At 33.6% G+C, this 22,862-nt stretch overlaps 1 protein-coding gene across 2 annotated transcripts in view; it reads left to right on the top strand.

Annotated features, from left to right (window-relative positions):
* Positions 1-5,359: 5,359 nt before the first annotated feature.
* Positions 5,360-22,862, top strand: part of LOC109538030 (neuronal acetylcholine receptor subunit alpha-7) — a 97,846-nt gene continuing 80,343 nt past the window's right edge. For both annotated transcript variants that reach the window (XM_048664810.1, XM_019905070.2), the window contains exon 1: positions 5,360-5,783. In XM_048664810.1, the coding sequence (XP_048520767.1) occupies positions 5,702-5,783 (82 nt within the window). In that variant the 5' untranslated portion in view covers positions 5,360-5,701. The remainder of the gene's footprint in view (positions 5,784-22,862) is intronic.

The raw sequence follows: 22,862 nt of genomic DNA, 5'->3' as shown, positions 1-22,862 counted from the left end.
GTAATTAGTTGCGAAAATGGGGCTGCAAAATTAAAGAATCCAACTAAACAACAGTCTAAGCGAGGGATATTTAAAAAATTCAAAAAAATCAACTTTAGATGAGGTGCCAACCGCATTTTCAGGATTTATAGCATGAAGCAGGCTCTACCCAACACGCTGACAGACAACTTTCTCTCCCTGCAAGTTTTGGAGTAATTAATTGCGAAAAATAGAACCGAACATTTGAGGGTATCCACTAAGCCGCCTGGTTATACTTTAGAAGAGAGTACTTTTGAAACGCCACTTTTATTTTAAACATTTTCATAGTTTAGCAGGCAAACTCCTTAAAATTCAATAAGATTTGATTCTGCTTTGTCAGGAAAAGCCCCTATCTAACAAGCTTTGTCGAGTTCATATTAGAAAGCCTGATCAATTTCTCATTGAGCCATTAAAAATGATTTGCAGTTGCAGACACTTGTTATTGCTTTCACGTCATGATATGGAGTAAATGAGAGCGATCTTAAAACACTTGGTGAACAATCCATCTTTCTGAATAAAAGCCACCACGTATTAAAATTGATGGTTTTTTATATTGACTTGTTGAGGCTTTTGTGTCCAATAGGTCTCAGTTTTTCGAGTGATTTATTATGTGTTCATATATTAAAAAGCTCGTTAGTGCTTATGTTATCTGCAAATGGGTTGCATTCATTAATCGATTATCTTATCAATCGCCTTTTTTGTACGACTAATTTTCAAGAATAAAACGAACAAGAAGGCGATTAATCAACGAGAAAAATGTCGCAGTTAGCCAATATCACGTAACGAGATTGAGCCTACATCTCCGATTTTACTTTCACAGGAGACACATTTCAAAGAGCTGGATATATAACTGGAAGATTTAATTTACTGTTAGCTCGTTTGTGCTGGCGGTAATTTATTTAGCTCAGTTCGGTCTTCCAATTTCACACGAGTTGTTTCTTGTCTAATAATCACTTGTTTCTAACGACGTTCAATTCCGTGTCCGGTTTAGCAACGTGTAGTTTTTTGTTCTACGTAGAACATTTTTTAATCCAAGAGATTTGTCGACTTTTTGCATCGTTGACAATAAGTTTTCTTATAGCTTTCCAGGAAAGCCATTCTTCAAATAAAAGATAAATCTAATTTTCAAATTGAAATAAAAATACCTTTACATGTATTTTTTTATATTCTTTCGTTTACATTTTAATTTCGTCCATGTCAACCAAGCTGCAGCAAATTCGTCGTTTCAATTAATGAAAACAACTAATAATTCCATTAAAATTTACTTTCAATTCCCAGAAATGTTTAGTGCGCCACTAAACACATTTTAAATAATTAGAATTGCTAATATAAAATAACTGGAATTAGATCAAGATTAATTTAGTATATCTTAAACCGTCTGAGTAATGGATAAAATTAGTAGTGAATATTATCAAGCCTACGCTCAACTTAGGAATATGAAATATTTCAGCGGGTTAAGTAGATTTTAATGCATTGTCGTCATCAACTGTGAGTAAATTAGAGGAAAACCACCTGAGTGTAGCTTGTTTGGCGGAATAAAACATACTCCCTTCTGGATTAATGATTCATAACCCTTGGAAGAGCAAAAAGCAGATAAAACGTTGGCCTTAAGCTTAACCCATTAACGTATTACGAGTACAAACCGGCGTCTGCTATTTGTTAAATAATATGGTGCAAGGTGTCAGATACAGTGCAGAATGAACCTTATGGAGTGTCCTCGGGCAGCGATTTACTGTGCAAATAAACACTGCTTCAGCTAATGTACTTTATTCGTTAAATATTTGCTCTTAAAACAAGCAGACGTTTTTCGGCACTGGAAATTTGCCTTTTGCGGTGACGCAAATATTGAAAATCCGAGTTTACCGCAATTCAACCGCGTTAAAAGTTTAAGGATTTTATTAAATTGGACCACTTTTGAGTTGCACGTCAAATGAATTACACACATTTAAAGTTGAGAATTTTCATTTGATTTAATCTACCCGACGCCGGGCATATATTTGATGAAAAGATATTTTGCCTCTGTATTTTCCGCAATAAACCTGAAATGGGCCGACGAAAGAAACAGGTGTTTATTTAATTTTGCTTTATTTTCCCTGAAGCTGAATTTCGTTTTATTTTCAAACTAATTCCACCAGCTGCTGCCCCTACATTTCAAAAAATATTGTCCAGCAGTTTGTACAGCTACAAACCTCTCTAATTGTTTTCCATTCGGCTTTCGATCACAGCAATCGTTGCCGTTACGCGTTACCGGTTTGCGCACGCTACGAGAACAAATTATATTAAAAACTCATTTTTGCAGTAAATTCTGCAAACAAATTGGCTTATTCCTGAAAAATCACCTAGTTTTTAAACTAAGTAAAGCACGGTTCTTGTTTGTTTTGAATCTTCGTTCGCTTCTACATCGCGATTGACAATACTTGCCGAAGTTGTGAGAAAAACAGTCGGGGACAAATTATCGCCGACGAATTTACGCTTTTTTGCTGTGAAATTAAAAAAATAAAAATAAACTATACTCGTAATTTGTAGGTCAGAAACCGACAATTCATTTAGCCATTTAAAGCAAATTTAGTGCTCCCATTGAGAATTGCACCTAACTAAGTTATAGAACTAGTTAATAAGTTTTTGATTAGGAAAAGGAAGCGGTTGAAGCAAATATTTTCCTAACTATTTCAATTAGTCCAAGCCAAAATAATGGTAAATTTTATAACAACGTTTAGAGGCTTGAAGGGTATTTAGGATCTCTGATGGGTTTATAACAATTTTCATAACTTTTGGTAATGTTGATTCGAATTCCCAAGGTATTTCGTGTCCAAACTAGATGCATGATGGGAATAATTCAATTGTTTTTATAATAGAAAGATTAATAATTCGAATTCTTCAATCGACTTAACTGTAGTGATTGCACAAACAAATTTTAACTGCTACAGTTAACAAATGCAGCAAAATTCCGGAATATTAAACATTCGATACTATCCAGAAAAAAAAGTATTTGGGTTTTTCACTGAAATGCATAGTTTTTGTGTAAAATATAAAATCTGTTGAATTGTTCGCGAAAGTTACCGCAATATTTATCATACGCAACTTCTATTCACTTCGATGATTATTCTGCAAATAAATTTTTTTCTCTAATTCGGAATTAGTTTTTTTACATTATTAATTAATAAGAGTTTTTTGTGCGAAATGGAGGGTCGTTAATTATTATTAAATATTAAGGAGAGCTGGGATCCCTCTACGCTTTCTACTGGATCTTTTCAAATTATTTGTGTCTTGAAAGTTTGCTGTATCGGACTGTTTAAAAAAAATTGATGGCCCAGTATTCGCAAGCCATAAGTTTCCCAAGTTGCCAAGCAAGCAAACGAACTTTTTCGACTCTAACTGTCTTGCTAAATTCTGGTTCTTTTCACGCACTTATTGTGAAACGCATTCAAATTCAACCAGCTACGAACGGTGAAATCCGCAAAGGGTTCTAAAACTTCAAATTTCAGGACAAAACCTACACAGAATGCAAAAGTAAATAAATGGAAAAGCAAATTTTAATTGGCTTGAATTTTTAGCAAAATTCAGTTGGACGCTGTTCTCCTCCATAACTGGTGAATCATTAGTTGTTTGCTCAAACCGCTTTTAAGGCGCGTGTTAATTTTTGTTTTCAGTGTTCTTCCCCTTGTGTATTTGCAATTTAATTGCTGTGGGCTGGTTTTCGTCCGGCTATCGAATATTCAGTGGAAGCTACGTCATAAAATATTTAATGTTATTCGAATATAAGTCCGATAACATGAGCAATTGAAAACAACAGAGAACTTTGGTTTATTGATTGAAAATGCGTAAATTTCAGAGTGCGCTTTGGATATGAGGATAATGAATTGGTAAAAATAGTGTGTTACGTGGGTAAATATTTTTAATAAAATCACACCGAACTTGAAATAAAACAGATAATTTAAGTTGTTTCGAGACTTGCGTGTGCACGCACTTCTTTCTTCTTTTTTTAAGTTTTTTTCTTATGCTTTATATCACGGTTAAGTCAATATTTCCAGTCTGTTTAATATTTTTGTGTTTTAATAGTAGTAGTTTTGAATTGGTTGGATTGGTTGAATTAGATTTTAAAATGTGTACTTTTCCAGAGCCTAGGTGAGATGCAGAAGAAGAAAATTATTTTGAAGAGAAAAATAATGTGGCCTAAAACTTTTATCAGAACCTGTACTGAAATATAGGGAAATCATTTATTTCGATTGGATGCATTAGCATTGAGAAATCCTCTTTAATTCAATCGGAAAATCGGCAACAATTATGTTTCCTAAGTTTTCTTTCGAAAAACGATTTATTTCTTATGAAAATACGACACCTAGACAAAGCTAAACAAAAGAATCTGTCCAAAGAATAATCTCAGTCACTTGAAACTTGAAAAAACGGAAATGAAATTTGTTTATAAACCCGTGGAAGCACTTCTTCTTAAGTGCTGTCTTATGGTTTATTATATCAAGGTTTGATCTCAGTTTTTTTGAGAAAAAACGTGTTTTATAAGAATGATTCTTGCGTCAACTTTGCTGGACTGGACTTAATGTGTACTTTTACCAGAGACCAGGTGGGACAGTTAGACATGTTGAACGAAAATGAAAGTTCATAAAGCACGTCTTTCTTCTTATTAAGCTCTATCATGTGTTTCTATCAAGGTTTACTTTAAGTTTTTTTTTGAGAAATCAATTGGGTTTTAGAAGGGAGTGAGGAACGTTTGAATGCTCTCCTCATTCCTCTCGGAATTAAAGAAAAGTGTTTAAAAGAACGTTTTTAGCGTCGGACTTTTATTGGACTTTAAAATGTGTCCTTTTCCAGAGCCTATGTGCGACGTGGATACATTTAAATGGCCAAAATTATTATTAGAATCTTTATGCAGAGCCTAAAATTTAGTGACTGGTTTATTTTAAACGGATGCATTAATATTGAGGGAAGTAGCTCCTGTTCAACATTCCATATGATTAGATTAGAAATAGAGAAAACAGTTTAAATAAGTTGACTCGCGGGGTGCCACCGTATTTAGAAATCCGTTCGACTGCTGATGAGAATTTATTGAAGTAATATGCTTTGGAATGTTGCTGGTTGATAACTAGCCGCAAATGGGTAAATGCACCACCACTATATTCGATCTTCGAGGAAAGCATTTTCCAGATGAAATGAATGGTGCGAGCGTTGTTAGCACTTTCCCAGGATTTTCTCCTGCGAGAGAGGAGAACAAAGAGATTTCAGTCACGTCGCTATGAACATGAGCGCGAAACTCGGAGGAGAGCTGTATGTAACAGAGTAACTGGCGGTTGGTGCTTTGCTGAAGGGAGGGAAGTGCGGGCCGTAGCGCAGTTTTCATCGGATTCGCCGTGGAGCTGTCCGGACTCGCTATCGCTATGGCTTTGGCTTTAGTTCACATCTGTGTGCACTTATAGTATATAATGATATAACCTAAAACTTCTGTCGGCACTTTATATTTCGGTATATACGCGTGTATGATCGCTCGACTCCACAACACACTAATATATCAAATTTTGGTATTTTTTTATATTCTGTGTTCCGAAACCATTAGAATAATTCAACTAACATGAGACTTTAATCAAATTTAACCTAAAAATATAACGTCAAAAAGTTATAAAACTTTTGCGCTGCCGCCAAGAATTCTTCTGCTCACCCACACTTCACCAGAATGCAGCATTGTTATTTCTACCGTCGACCAAGAGCTCTGACGCTGGTAGTTTTTCTGCAAATCTGCTTTTTTCTACCACATGGTATGCAACAACTTTTTTACTACCTACTTAGTATTAGAGATAGTTTTGTAGATACATCACAAGTGTTTATTTACCCGACATTCTTACATCCTCTCCTCAGCTAAATTACAAATTGAATAAATGTTCCACTGCCCACAGACAAATGCATTTAATAAAAATGCAAACAGCTAATTTTCAATTATTTTTTTTTTCGAATTTGCAATTCGCTTGAAACAGGCCTCTTCATTTAGTCAGAAACAAAGCGAAATGATTAGCGGAAGAACAATGTTAAAAGGCTAATTTACTGTCCGCAGCATGTACTAGAAAAAGTTCAAACGCTCACATGAACAGTATAATTTGTTCAGTTTTTTTATCTCTTGCCAAATAATTCCTCAAAAATCAAACGTTATTAAACTGGTGTTAAGTTACACGTTTTCCATATCAATTTTCAATCAAAATTCCAGCAAACGTTCCAATTAACCTCTTACAAAATCACTGAAAGCTTCATAATCCTTTTTATCTAACCAAAGTTCATGTAACACTTCGACACAATAAAAGTATACAAAACTGCTTTTTGTTGATTCATTATTCGCCTCCAATACCATTGTTTCAAAACAAATTAAAAACAATCTTTTTAGTAGCAAACTAACATATTTTTCAATGCACATTCTACGAGCCAAACTAAGGTAAAAGTCCTTAGAAACTCAGGTTCGCAGTAATTTTGTCTACGAAGTCTTTCAGCTAGCATTAATCCCAATTGTGTTTAATTTTGTTGTTTAAAAACTGTTTATTGTCATATTATAAGTTTCCATTGACACGTGCGCTCCCATTACTATTAAATCATAAATCATTGGGAAACGATTACTTAAATAATACATTAAATAAGGAACTCAAATGTTTAGGAGCAAAATATTTGTGTTGGCCCATTAACGAGAAAGAGCGAGTAAAAATTTACGTTCGTCTAAAAAAAGTACATCCAATTTTTCGCAAAATTTCCAAATTTGAGATACATATCTGACATACGTTCGAAGCCCTAGAGAAGCATTGAAAAAATGTTACATACACCCTGTATCTGGAAAACGCACCATTTGCAACCTTATAATTATCAGAATGATCGCCTTATTTTTGCTTTATGTATTAATAGAATTTAAAACTTCGTCATCTTTGAAGGAAACATTACCAGAAAACCAGTACAGAAGATTGTAAAAGGTTAATTTAATTTTTTTACTAAAAATGTAAAAAAAATAAAAACACTCCTCCACTATCATTTAGGCGAAGTAATTTTTTAAATTTCTGCGGATAAGCCCTATTTAAAATTCATCAAATTTAACCTCAACCGAGAAAATTTGGAGACGGATTTTTGTGCCAAATTTCAGCTCGATATCTGCACATTTGCAACGTGTACTTAGCGGCAAAGAAATTCCATACATAACGATGGCGCCAACACAGAACCGCCGGCTTTATAACAAAGTGCGTCCTACACATGTGAATAACGCGGCCTCTTTGAAAACATCTTCTGCCATTCATTTACCAACAACATGGCAAGGAAAGTACTAATTGCATTTTCGTTTTTGAACGCTTTTCCCGTGGTTCATTCCTCACTCTTATTGCTTTAACCTGATTTTAATGCTAGACAATTTAATATATTCGTGTTGGTAGTAATAAACAAATTCTCGCAAGTGTACATAACGTAGATACAAATGAAACCCCAAAATTCTTCATGGTCTCTTTGAACGATACCCTAACGTTACAGATAAGTTGCATTATGTAGTTGAACTTTATGGTGCCATAAAATATATTATGAACGGCTATAAGGTTTCGGACCTTTCAATATAAAGTCGATCCGTGTTCGTAAATTTTTTACTCTTTGCTGGTTTTAAATAACATTTTGTTCAACATATCATTTTGGTGTAAAGGTTTTGTTGCCGCTGCGAACGATTTCGATAATATGAGATCTTCTCTGCTGATTTAAGTGGAAAATCAAAACACAATCTTATGCTGAAATTGTTATGTTTTTAGTTTCTGTTATGGCTTTTTTTGCATTAAGCTTTGCTGAAGGAAATGCATTCGATTTTTTTCAAGTATTAGAAGACATCAGAATAAAAGTCAATGAACTTGTCATCAAAACCATCATGTTAATTTTTCAAAAAGTGGAAATAAGCGAAAATATATGGAAAATTGTCCCCTTTGCAAAAATTCTAATTTAGGTACAGGATGCTTTTTTTGCTTGCAAGTGCACAATTTACATTGTCATTTAGTTTACTTTATCGAAAAAGCAACGGTTTACTGCAGGTAAAGTACTCACCTTCATTCGCAAATTTTTGATTTTCTAGATTAACTGGCCTTCTACCAACTAACTGTTTAAATTAAAAGCAAATTTAATGTTTTAATTATTAGTTTCTTCAAGCCCAAATGAATCGTTTTAAAACAATAAGGGTTTTAAAAATAGATTCGCTTTCAGTGCTGGTTTTGTTTCCCTTTTGTAGCTGCATTTAAACGTTAAAAAATAAACCAAATTTAAATTCACGTTAACTAATTCAATTAAAGTTCAAAAACGGCGCCTCTAGAGACTACGAAAATAAAACCGCGATTGAAAGTTGCATTTAAATTTTTTGAAAAATAATTTGTGAAATTCCCTTTCCAGTATTATTCAGTTTATTTTAGCGGCAAGCAATCATCGCTTTACTGCAGTTGAAATACTTTCTTTCGCTTGCAATATTCTATACGAAAAATTAACTTTGAAAGAGAAAACAGTTGCTGTATTTAATGTGGAAAATAAACACAACTAAATTTCCAATCAACTAATGCCAAAAACGAAAAACTTTAAACTTCTAGGACTAGTGAAAATTCGTCTAGATCTTCGAGCTAAGATCGCAGAAAAACTCAAAATCTCATCTCATCCTGAGAGAAATATATTTTTTTCCAATAGATTTCCGCCAAACAAAACCTGATTTATTATTTTACGTCATGCATTTATTTTTTTTTAAGTTTTGCAAAATATGAAATTAAATGATTAGCGAAAGAGATAAAGCGAAAGAAAAACTATAGAATAGAATAGAATATTTTAGCTCACATTGCTCGTTAGGCTTTTCGAAGGGCACTCAAATCTAAAGAAGCTTTAAAATATGGTCTGTTTTCGAACACACTTTTTTAACGAAGAGAACTGTTCATTTTGTTTTTTATTTTCTTTTTACAATTTTACTGTAAATTTTTACGAAATTTTACCCCAAATTTTTCATTTAAATGCCTAAATCGTTTATTGGCAGTTCAGTTGATTCAACGTTTTCTATTATCTTTCAGTGTGTGTCAGTTCAGTGGCTTGAATAGGTTTTACCCATGAACATTTGACGAAAATCCTATTTCTCGTTTCAACATGAATATAAAATGAAAATCGGTTTTTAGTTATCGAAATATTTTGTTGAGTTACCTCAACAAAATAGGTAAAACTGCGTGGAAGTTTATTAAGCGTTCCGATAGATTTAGCTTGTAATGTATGAAATTTATCGCGGTAATATTTCCTGAGATTTTCCTGGTAAGGGAAAACAACATATCACTGCGATAATTCAGATTAACGTTCATATTTCCGGATTATTTTAATAGCCTGTATCATATTAAATTTAGTATTTTCTCGAAGGAATGGACATTTATCGTGTTTTATAGTTTCTGTATTCAGTTTGTTTATTTCGCTCATTATAACTCAGATTTATCGCCAATTTATACATCCTTTGATGAAATTCCCGCAATATGAGCTAAGTATTCAGACGAAAGCTTACGCTTGACCCCCTGTCCATTATATAATCGACACGTTTAGCTAGCTATTAAGGTGGATTTTGGTGAGCTTTACAATAACTACAACTTGGATATTAGTTGTGCGGGACGTTTGAAGCAGAGCCTTAATAGAAATGTGATAAAAAGGCTGAAAAACGCCTGCTTTTTAGGCCGACCTAAGTTTAAATAGCCTCTTAGCTGATATTGTAATATAAACGCAAATAGTAAAATGTGTGTCATATTTTCAACGGTTATGCAGATGTGGTTTCAGTACGCATTATTATAAACATTTTTGCAGTTGCTGCTTAGTAATAAAACAATAACATTTTATACACCGTTTTCCGCTTTTTAAATAGAAACCGAGTTTATTGAGTTGATCGATAACAAGTTCTCACATTTAAAATCACCTTGCATTAATATTTGATGCCAAAAGCAGTGGCCGTTTATTCTACACACTTATTATGGCCCTTTAAAGTATACCCTTGCAACACAGAGTTTCACAGCTCTAATTATAAAGCTTTCAAGCCTTTGAATACTTAATTTTGTGGCAGTTTTGGGATCTCTAACTTTGACTAGCTCTAAAGCAGCTAAAGCTAATTAAGTACTGTGCAAGCAATAAAAATGTGCTACTTATAGTTGTTCCTGTAAAATGACAAAAACTAAAATTTATTGGCGCTCCAATGATTTTGCAAGCAAAGCGCATTTTTTTCTGGAGATAATTGGATATTTGAGCATTCAAGATAAGGGCAAAATCTCATAAATACAAACTAAATTATTTTTACTTCACTAGTACCTCATATGGTGAGCTGACTGTCGAGGTAAATAAACATTTAATTAAACACAGTGAATTTTCAAGCTGTCATTTTTTCTCTTGGCGACAGCTAGATACACTAGTTATGTGCATGATTTAGAAATGTTTTACTTTTTTTAGAGTGACTTTAAGGTTAAATATAAATAGGTTATTGAATTAGTGTTCAGGCCTACTTATACTTTGAGATATATTGGCAGGACCTTAAAAGCATTTGGAGTTGATGCACGATTTTATCAAACGAAAATATCGAAGCCAGATGAACTTGATACATACATTTTTCATGTAGAATCATCCCTTGATTTTTTTGCGCATGCATAATTTCCAGATACAGTGGATGTTTTGTGATCTATAAATCCACTTGGAGGCAAAAAATTCCCGAAAAAACATGAAACTGAAATGCCAGCTACAGCCCTTTAGTTTACGTCGTTCTTTCTAAAATATTTTATTTTTCCAATTTCTAAGCGTTAATAAATTTCGCAAGATTCACCGTGGTTTTTTCATTGACCTGCTTGAGATTTCGCCCATCTGCTTCTAGCCACAATTCATTCGACATCCGTGTAGCATCGTACTTTTACATTCAAATGCTCGCAATAGTTGGGAACAATTTCCCGATTATCAGAATAGTGAGCAAATAATAAGGTTCGTTTGAACGACAAATTATGCACAAACGTTCATCGCCTAAAGGCAGATTGATCAAAGTGTCTTGTGACTTTAGTTACTCAAATTTTACGTGCTGTTCGACGTTTTGGCACGCCTAATGTCAATTCAAGTTTCGATTCGGAATTCTATGCATGCAAACGTAAATTAAACATCGTTTCACCAAACAGTTAATTGAGCAAAGAAGAACAGTAAACGCAAGTAAAAAAGTACATTTATGCACGTATTGATTCTAAAATAAAATAACTTTATATTCGTTGCCGAACGGATAATAGTTTATATTATATAAATTATTTTATACATTCTGAAGCCAATTAATATTTTCAATTAATAAAAATATTGGGTTTAACAATGCGGCAAGTGAAATAATATTCCGGATTTCCTTGAAAGGCATATTTACTATTCTATCGGAGTAACTCGTTCTCTCTTTGCCTTCTTCCGTAAATACAGACTTTTCCACTGGTTTATTAGAATTCTGTCCACTGGCCAAAACATAACAGACAATATATCAAGCGAAGTTAAAATTTGACAAAGTGACACTTAAATAAAAGGAAGAAAAATGGATGAAGCGAAAAACGGCTGAAAACGTATACATGCAACATATTTCCAACTTATTTTCGTTTCCTGCTGAAAAAATATTCGTTTGTGGAACGGTTTTTCACATACGTGTTACAATTTACAAATGTGAACGTTTGCTTGTGATTTGCTTAGTAAATGGCACGTTTCTACCCGTTTTCCATTTTCCAGAGCTTCTTTATTAAGTTGAAACAGAGCCAATTAACTACTGAGCAGCTCTAAATTGAAAATCGAATAGCAAATTATGTTATTTGTGATAATCAGCGTAGTAAAACTAATCCTTATAAGCGCATAATTGCTCATCAGCTGCAACGCGCTTGTTATTCATTTTCCCCATAAAATATCGGTCACAAAATAATAATTTTATATTATTTTTGTCCATATAAACGTCTATTCAATTTAACTTTCCTATGAGAACTATGTTTAATTTGATCTAAAATTATACAAATTACTACTGATCGCATTGCATGATATTCACAAACAGTAAATTTGAAGTGTACCTGCCATTTTCAATTTTGCTTTCGACGTCCAAACGCTCGAAATTTAGAGGCGATTTAATTAAGAAGACATTGATTTAATCTCATCAGCTTGGAGTTTCCTAGTTATTTTCAATTTGCCACTTTATCAAATTGTAGTAAATTTCTCGTAAATTTGTTGTTGCAAATTAAAGGACCGGTTCGTATCGGGTTTGATCCAATTATTCGCGTTGATTCAGCGCTGCATTTTCAATGTTCAAGTGTAAATTAACATGACAATTGCTTGCTTAACAGATACAAATGCGGGTTTAGATTTATTCACATCACATTTTTGCTCGATGGACAACATTACAAATGTAATCGAACATTATAAAAAACATTTCAACTATAAAAGAAAATGGACAAATTTTGGTGGCTGTGGCGAACCATACTTTTCTAGGTGCATCAGCTGCCAAAACGCTATGTATGGATTTTGTTTATTGTTGCTTTGAGAAAAATCTATTCCTGATAAGTTTGTCAGGGCGTTTTGCCAAACTAATTTTGAAACGTCGGATAAATCCCAAGCCTTCGCTTTATTGAGTTATAAGCCTTTAAATTCAAAGTAAATGATGAAGATTTTCAAGTTTAGTGAAAGGAGCAGTCGGTTGTGTTGGTATCAATTTTAAATGCGTAAGTAATTCTTACATTTTAATCAACACTGATCAACTCTATTTAAATTAAAGCGCTTTATGAACTAACTAACCCTGTCTATAAGTTCGCTTCAGTTTTGAATATTTGGGTGTTTAGGATGTTTTCAGTTGATGTGCTCAAGATACTGCATAGGTGCAAATTAATTAAATTGAACCGAATTGAAATTGAATCAGTTCTGTGATTTTTCAAAGCAGTTGAATGAAATATTTTATAGTTAAAAACGGGAAGATTTAAAAAAATTATATAAAAAAAAATGATGATCCGCCTATCCGGAAAATAATTCTCACATTTGCTGAACAACTAGCCACAACTTTTATATTTACTTCTGATTGCTCCATAATGAAGGAACACTGTGTTCTGGTAGCGGACTTGGGCCTGGATGGAAACTCCTTTTATTTTGTAAGAAAAAAACCGTCGCCCAATTTTACAAAATCAAAGTAATTTCAATCCAGTCCGAAACTCGCCATCAGAAGAGACAAAGCTAAGCTAAGGCACATCCAGTATAATTATGTAGTTAAAAAGTCTGTTCAGTGATCTGATCTATTTTGGTGGCTGGCATCCAACTAATCCGCAGTTTTATTTAAAAAATAATCAAATGTGGGTTTTATTTACCGCAGTTCACAAAACCGCAAACCTTTCTCCATTTGCCGCCTCTCTATATCTTTAATTCAGAGAGCCTTTTCATAAAGTCCTTGATTGTTTGTTCCATATAAAGCAGGTTTGATTAGAGGATTTGAAAACTTGTTCAAGTGCACGGTTTTTACAAAAGCGGCTTATTTATCAGACACTGTATTCCACTTGAAACCCGTGCTAGTTTTACGAAACATTTATTTCAAGATCAATATAAACGTATTATTGGCTAGCTGCGCTTGGAAAAAATCTGCTGATTTATATTCTTCGCAAGCACCACTTTTGTTCTTTAGGAACTAATTACTCCTTTCCATTTACGCTTTTATTCCGAAACCCTGAGAGCGCAAATCGTTGTCGTTTTTTTATACAGTTTAATATAGTGTTCTCCACTATTTCGGTGTTCTTAACCAGATTAAACAAAAAGCCTCGAATTAATATTGTACATGGTCCTTCTACGAATCGCTTAATTTAATTGGAAAAGCACTTTGCTAATTTTGCTTGAGTGTGTACCGAAAACTCACCCTAAACAAATACTGTTTCAGTTCAGAGCACAGCTGTGGGTAATCAGTTCTAACAAAACCTTTATGTAATTTTCAAGGTGTTTTCAAAAAAAATGTAGTTTCCTCGCCCTCATTTATTTGAGTTTTAACTAACTGCAGGATATGTTCAGTACTAATAATGTAGCTCAAATGTTTTCATTTTCGAATAGTTTTTAAACAGAGCCAACAAATTACGTATTTGCCACCTTTACTTAATTGATATCATCTACGTCCTTGTTACAAACTAAACACCTGCAATTGCTTTCGAGTTTTTATTTTTACAACACTCACTGTTTGCCAGGATGATTTCGTATAGACGAATAAAACGATTGTATACTGTAACTAAAGTGGTTATAAGATGGAAGGAAATGTTTCCGCCCAAGGTTTGTAGAAAAATTCTATTTGGTTGAGAGGGATTCATGGTTTCAACAACTTTTTGTTGGGTGTTTCGCCCCAGTTTAAGTAAAATAATTGAAAATTTGTAAAAGTCGAAAACAGAGCAATTTTATGCATTTAGCCTTATTAAACCATTTATTAATATACCCTTTTTAAGGCATGTTTTGTAAACGCAATGGTGAATTTTCTAAATTAATTTCTATACTAATTGAAACCTTCCTGTTACAGCTTACACCCTCTAGGTGGAAAATTCGTCCTTTATTGTGAACTAAGAGCACTCTTTATCAATCTGTAATAAAAGACGTCAGGAAATTCAATCTTTTTAAAAGGCAAACATTTTGAGTCGAAATACCCAACAAAAAGGTTTTGACAAGAAAGTATTTGTGTTTTTCTTATATTTTTCCCCGTTGTAACTTGAAAAAAAGATGCAAAAAATTCTAAACTAGAATGTTTCTTGTTCGTTTTTGCCAATCAAACAAACCTTTTAACAATCTATTTGTCTTTTACTCATGAGATTTGGCTTATTCAGCGACATTGCAATGAGAATAAAAATTCATCGTTCATTGTCCAACTCTGGGGGAATGGAAAAAAGACATGACATTTAAAATAAGTCTGATTTATTGTCGTAACTCTTTAGAGCCCAAATTATTCAGTAGCGGATTCTCTATAGAGTAATTTTGTGAAGTTTTGTGGAAGCGCAATCTTTGTCATTCGAGTGTTGTAACAAAAGATGACATTAGAAATGCAGCTCCAAGTTTACTGTTTATGTAAATATTTGAAATCTGCAGCGGGACAATGAGTTCGTTTTCATGGTTGCAAAACGGGAGCGACAAAGTTAAAGTATTTGATACTAAACAAGTGGAAGAGTAATGAACGACTTGAAAAGAGGAACGAGCAATGAATAAATCAGCAATTTCAAAGGAAGAGGCAGTCAATAAATGTGAAATAAGTAACGAACAGGCTTTACAACATTCTCAAGAGATTAATCTAGAATTTCAGGGCTTAAGGGCAATTATAAACTTCCGCAACTATTTTTTAAATTATTATAACCTCGTAAACCTTCTTAGAGAGTTCAGAGTTAATATGCAAAGTTTCCTATCTTGGAGTAGCGGTTAGGGTGAACAATTTTCTGGAAATTTCTGATCTTTGGGGTCATTTAAGTCTGTATTTTTTTAAAATCTTCTATACCCCTACTTGGATAATAATTGTTTATGGCATTTTAAATTGAAACTTTGTAAGCGGATAAGCCAAAAGCCTGAAATCCAAATTCACTGAAATTGGCAGCATCAAATTCTATTCAGAAACTCTGGAACATTAAATTCAATAAAAGCCACTTGGTTTTGTCACTTAGCATAAATACGGGACAATACAAAGCCCATGAACTTCATAATCGATACACAAACAAACTTATGGTTTCGAAAGTTTGTCGTAAATCCACCTTCAACACGTGTCCACAGCTAATTTGGTAAAGCCTGTTTCAAAGTTCGCATTCCATGTCGCGCAAATTGAACCCAACAAAGATCCAACGAAATTTAATTTTCGTTCTGATCCAGATAAAGGGCTGTGTTGCTCTTATCTGCTGAACTTATTACTGCCATAACGGGAGTGTGTTTTTGAGCAATTTAAACCGTTAAATTGTCGCAGAGTGAATATTGCGTTAGCTTCGATTTAAACCAACTAGATAAGAGGAAAGTAGGATGGCTTTTTGCGTTGTTTGCTTTCTAATTTCGCCGCAAACACGCTATTTTTAGATCGAACGCAATCCACGATACTTTTGTGCCATGATGTAACAAAACAATCTTTTTCGATTTTCCCTGGAGGCTCAATCAGGCGGGTTGGAACATCACGTTCACCTGGCACAATTCGCTTCAAATACATTTTTGTTCTCTTTAATTGTAGAACATGGTAGGGGCACTCACTTGTTTCCTAAACAGGCCTAATTGATATCCATTAGAGGGTCAATTTAATTATTTTATATACATTTCCCAAATAGCTCCTCTTTGTTAAAATGTTGTTCCAGGCTTGAGTTGACGTCGTTTTCGGTGAACATATTTAATTCACTTGGACAACTTTCATAATTCGTTTCAAAAAAGTTAGTTGTTTGAACTGAAGTAATTGTATAAAAGTAGGGATTTTCAATGGAGTTGCGCGTTTTCCGCGTTAGATTCACTCATACAAGAAGGTTATTTCCACTTGCAAGTTTCGGTTGAGGTGATATTTCCTGCCACGAGAAAATATCTTAAATCGATACGCATTAGCGAAGAGTGGATTTTTTACGTTGAGTTGAAAATTCTGAGATTTTTTGCCATATTACTCGGAAACGCGTTGTCAGCAGGTATAAGTTCGGTAAACCCATCATAAAGCGAGCGCCAATAGCCTAAAATGAAATTACCTTCATTGGGCCAAATACCTTTTTCACTTTTCCCTGGTGTTTAACATAATATTTTTTTCATGAGATGGGCTTCGGGGACTATGCCTCGTAAATATATCAAATTGAGCCGAGAAACACGGGAAGTAAATTCGGAAGTACATGATATAGGGATTGTGGCCGAACACTAGACGTCAATTTGCAAGAGTTACGTCGGCTCTTTGCTACATTTTTTACCTAGTTTCAAACAGCTTCACTTTCCATAGAGCTTGGAAAATGAGACGAAATGTGAGTATTTTGGAAGAGTGAACCTTTGCAGCTTATGCCACCCAGCAATACCAATCGACCACTATTCTTTAAGAAATAACTTAAGACGATTAAAAGTAGCACAGCCACCGAAACGCAAATATCCACAGTGTTCACAGAGTAGTAAAACTCGTTCATTCCATCACGGTATTAATTGATTCCGCATCATAAAAATTCCTCTCAGGTGTGGGGTATTAAGGAACTTTTGTGAAAATCTCTCTAAACCCATGTGCTATTTGTCCCTAGGAAAAAACATCAAATAATTTCCTGTCCGTCCAATATGTTCGCGAAATGAAATTAAGGTCTTTGGGATTAATACTATTGAGTGATTATTATAGAGCTGAGGCCTCAAACTGATCGAGCGTATGTTTCGAAAAAAACATCATCACTCAAAACATATTAAGTTGAAATATAGAAAGCGTTGAATCAAAACGACATTCGAAGGCCGTTTTAACCGACAATGCGGTGATGTAATTTGAAATAGAGGTGGAAATGCCCTATATTGAGTTAATCAGAAATGACACAGTTATATATGGTTGGTTTGCTTCAATTCGAGCCAAAAATTGTTATTTAATATTATGCCCTATTGAACTGAATTCATTTCATGTAATATGCGTTGAAATTTGCTATTTTGATTGTTAAAAATATTTAAATTTTCAATTAACAACTTCTACCTTTTGTGAATCTGAGCGGTCCAGTAAGCAAGATTGGCAGGGTAATGTTAATATAAAACTTAATTGAATTTGCCCCAAAATCCTGCTGGAGAAAATTCTGAAATTCGTTTAATATAACGTTAACATGTCAAAATTAGTGTTGCCACATTTAATTTATTTAATATCCATCGATTATTCTGCTTTATTACGGCCTTAATTAAAATTTCAGCAAATTATCAGAACCGTCACAGGTTCCCGATGTAAGCAGAAACAGACTTCGAGATCTGTAAATCTGAGGCACTCTCAGGACCGGTTTCGAGCCTATTAGCTTTCATCAGCTGAATTCAGCCTGAAAATAACACTCTCGGAACCTGATCTTTATTTCGTCCAAGTATTTAATATCTGCATGGAACCAATGGAAAATACATGGACGAAATAAAGCACGATTGGCATATCTCGAAATCAATACCTACTTACAGCTAGAAGAAATTTCGTTTTATTTGAACGGCCTTTCCAAGTTCTGTTCCATTTTAAACTTCCTTAAAGTACATTTTATAACATAAAAACTTCGGGTTGACATCTGAAATTCAAAATATATTTAAAAAGTTTCACTGAGTCGAACGCTTTCATATGAAATGGAAAAACATCCTATATTGAACAAGGAAAACCATTGCAGGCACATAAATCAACAGAACTTCCAGTAGGATTTAAGTTTTAAATTGTCAAAATAATCAAATTTCGTATTGATTTATTCATAAAGCCGGCGGACGAAGTGTTTCATATGCCAGACCCGCTTCTGCTAGTTTGCTGTTTTTCAGGCTTTTGTCAGCTCCATTTTCTTTAGCCTTGTCTCTTAATTAAATTATTATGCGTGAACGTCACTAATTTGAGGTAAATCAATCTACTGTTTCAATGTAGAATTTTTGAAATTAAAATGCGGGTTTATTAAAATTATGCAAATTCCTGATTAACCAGTAAAACGCAGATCATTTCTCTTTGAAGCTTTCATTAGGGACGCCTGTTAGTAGCATGAAGAAGGCAATATACAGTCCAGCAAAATATGGCTGGTTGGGGATAGGAAAAATTTCTTTATCATTCTCTACATTGCGTTTCTCACGAAATAGAAAGAACAAAAGAGTCGAGAATATTGGGCCTATTCCGTTGAAATATTTTCCTCAATGGAAACTGACAAGGAAACTAAATTAATGAAAACATCAAGTTTATTTTACTCTATTGGTAAATATTGCCCTCATATGGACCAACTGTTTTTAGCCAAAAAATCGATCTCCAGATAACAGACTTTCTTCGTGGTCGTTTTACGAATGCAATTTATTTCTAAAAGACTGAAACTGGGAATCTTTCAATCATTTCAGACTCATATATGGACGTCGTTTTATACGAAAGCAGGAAATTTTGCAAATATGTTCTCACTCATCAGTATGCAAGGCAAATGTACCCAATTTCTCAGCGTTGAAATTTCGGAGAGCTGAACATTGCGATTTCTGCTTCAAAACGATACTTTTGCGAATATAATTTGGACTGACAAAAAATGAAACCCCCGCGATTCGACTTCATTTATCATCATGATGAAATCAAATCCTGTGTTAATAAACACGTTTTATATAACACGATTTGTGGATGATTCCTAGCTTTAAACAAAGCTGTTGCGGCGGTTCATGTGTTATTATCTCAATCAGTGGCGTCCAAGTTAAGTAAGAATTTTAATGGCAAAATACAATTTTTTGTGGAGACTTAACAGTAAGCAAAAGTATGTTTTACTTTATTACGATGTACTATTGTTGCATCAAACATTTAAAATGCACTCAATTAATTTCCAATTATATCTTGAAATTGTTTTGATTTTTGTAAGATCGGCATTTTGGCAAGATCGGCATTTTTGCTTAAAAGCATTTTTCATTCAAATCAAAATCGCACGTGACTTTCAAGCATCAAAGGCTGATTTTAGGCTTATTTGGGTACGTCGTAAGTCACTGAGCGTTATTGGCTTTCTTTCAGCTCCTTTTGACTTACGAACAAAAACTCAAAATTATTTTTAAGTATTAGCGGTTTATTTTATGCTTTATGTGACATATGAACCTAAAGCAAATAACAGATTCAAACAAAATTTCCTCAGAAAATTATCAGCGGTTTCGATACAGTTTTATTATCAGTGAATTTTAATGGGTTTTTAAAGCCTTTTGCATTTTTTGCTAGTCAAAAATGGCACATTTGACGAAGGAAACAGCATTTTAAGCCTACCATAAGTTAGGCAAATTAAATTTAACATTAAAATACTAGAAACGTATAACAACTAAGAATTGTGCTAAAAACAACAAATCCCCAAAGACATGCTAGAATGACATAGTTATATGCATGCCTAATAATGGATTTAACAAAAAAATTTGAAAGAAAATTCATAAAGCCAGAACAGAAAGTAACCAAGGAGCAAAATACTTTCAATTGCTCACTGACAAAGGGAAACGTATCAGCAAAAGACAGACGCAAGAAAATACAAAGCAACCATCAAATGGCGGTATCACAAAAGCGATAACTATGGAATCACAAAAGTAAGACCTCATTATCTTCAAAATCCACAATTTTTTTGAATATAAAAATTTATTTGTTTTTTGAAAAGCAAAATTTGCAAAACACTTTCTTATTTCTTCATTCTGGTCATAATCTGTGACAATTTTCTAAATATTTCCTTAAAATTGGAAAGACCTTTTGTATTATAGGCAACTTGTCCTGAACGTTTAAATTATTTTCTCCTTTAGAAGAAAAATATTGAAAATTTCGTTTTCGATATTTAGAAGTTATTAACAATTGAAAATCGAATTTCAACGTAACCGAATACGAGAAACTGCTCGAGAAGAGTGGATAATAAGTTGATTACACAGGCACTAACTTGTTTGGAGTTAACAACTCAAATGTATGTTTATTTGTAAACATATCGATTCGAGGTTATGAGGACAATAATTGACATTTCGAAAAAGTATGTTCCGACGTTCAAGGAATCTTGTTGAATTTACCGTTTATCCTTGTCTAGTTTATTGTCACTTTCTTCGTAATTCAATTACCGGAGTTTTTAATAATTACTAAGCAACAGGTATTTACGTAATGGCAATGAGGTAGATTGCCTTGAAAAACATTGCTACCGACTTACTAATCTAGTTTTTTGCAAATATCTTAGTTTTTAACGATAATACATTTTTTTACTATTCTTTCTGTACTTCTAAAACACTGCCAGACAACACCTCCAGAGGAATGACGACAAGTTTGAATCACCCTACATAGGTATATACTGTTTAATGTGCCTTATTCAGAGAAAATAGCGGAATTAATAAAACAATAATTTAAATTTCATACCTGGCTCTTGTCAATGTTCAGTATGATTAATTGACAATTTAGTTAATGCCAAACCGTATTAACGTATGCCATTAGTAAGCATCAATCTTCATTCGGAGTATTGAATTTTAATATATTATTTACGATTTTAAAGAGCCAATTGGCCATCCGTGCGTGATCAGATCCATTCAGGTTTAAAAGCCCAATTTAAACATACGGCAAAACATTAAGTTAAAATCGCCAACTCATTGCCAGTCTAAAACATATAAAACAATTCAATTTACTCTGGCAGGTCTTTTGACTATAAAACTGAAAATTTACGAGCGAAAGCAAAAATGGAAAATTCACTTTGCATTATCTGCATGCATGCATATTATTTTACGATAGTTGAGAGCGAACAAGCTCATCCAAATAAATGACATATCTTGATGGGTGCAATTTTCGCAATGATTCTTTTGGGGCCTGAAACCCTCGCGGGTTTACTACTCCCATATATCGTTGCTCATTATTTCTTTCTTTTCCAAACAATAGCTGCTCTTTTGTTTACATTTGGGAGGCTGTGGTCTGGATAAAAATGTAACGAATCCACGAGCCTCATTAAACAGTTCTGGACCGAACTTCGTTAGACTTTTGTCTTCAAATATATAAGTTGAATGCTCCGAAAATGATTTAGAAGTCAATGCGATTAAGTGCATAGTTTTTTGGGGCTGTTTTTCATTCTCATGGTTCCCTTTAAATAAATAAGTAATCAGACAAACTCCACGTGCTTTAATCAACAGAGTTTATTTCACTTGCTCACTTTTCAGTTGCAATTAATCAAATTATTGCATCTGGTGCTAGTTTTAGATTTGGCACTCGACTCTATCTGTTTCTTAATATAAAGTGTAAATATTCATAAAGGTGGCGGTGGAAAATTTCCAAATAAACAGCGTAAACATAGTTTGCTTAATTACGAAAATTCCTTCTTCAACCCGCTTTTGATTAAACGTACATTCTAACCGAAATTCCCCATTGGCTCTGATGACATAGCTAATTTGGTTGAAACTGCAAAGTTTAGAGCTATTTGAAGATGGTTTTCCTGTCATTTAAAAATAAATGAACTGGAGCATTCCCATGTTGATAGATTTTAGCTAATTGAAATTTCCAATTCATTTTAGCATATAGACTAGTGAAGAGTTTCTCATTGAACCCAAATTGTTAGTTTGAATTCTTTTGCAAGCTGAAGTCGATCGTTCAAGAAAATCTCTTTCTTGATTCATATAAGATATCGAGTGTGAGCTTTCAAGCAATTATTTACACGCACAATTCAAAAATGCGTCTTATTTTCTTAATTATATTGACTCGTAAACAGATCGTAAATAAGATAATTTTAAAGTTACTTGAGAACTGAAGCTCAAACGGATCAAGATCATTGTTGAAAACATGTCTTTCAAATATTGTTAAACTTACATGAATTAACAGCTTTTAGCCGCTTGGATTGTTGAGCTTGAAATGAATTGAATCAATGTGAACAATCTTGTGCCTGAAAAAAGGTTTCACCTTAGAGCACTTAATTTTTATAAGCATAGCGCCATACAATATTCTCAGTGTATTTATATGGTGAAAGAATCATAATCAATCAATTCGCTGAAAATGGCATGTATATGAAATAAATGAAATTTTACCAAGTAATAAATCAAGGGGCAAAACTGGCCTAAATGGTCGTAATCCGTCTTGTGGCAAGTTGCAATTTTCACTGAAAAATCACTCATAATTAAAAGTGGGTTTCGAGGTAGTTTTTAAACATTGTACAAAATGTATTTTGCCATGTGTACATTGCAAAATGATTGATGTGTTTTGTATACGCATTCGGAAAACGAAATTATAAAATGCATTATCTAACAAA

The sequence above is a fragment of the Dendroctonus ponderosae genome, unplaced genomic scaffold, assembly GCF_020466585.1.
Source record: "Dendroctonus ponderosae isolate FM_Combo_2020 unplaced genomic scaffold, Dpon_F_20191213v2 Dpon_F_20191213_1, whole genome shotgun sequence".
Classification (NCBI taxonomy): domain Eukaryota; kingdom Metazoa; phylum Arthropoda; class Insecta; order Coleoptera; family Curculionidae; genus Dendroctonus; species Dendroctonus ponderosae.
This window is presented reverse-complemented; position numbering and strand designations above follow the sequence as displayed.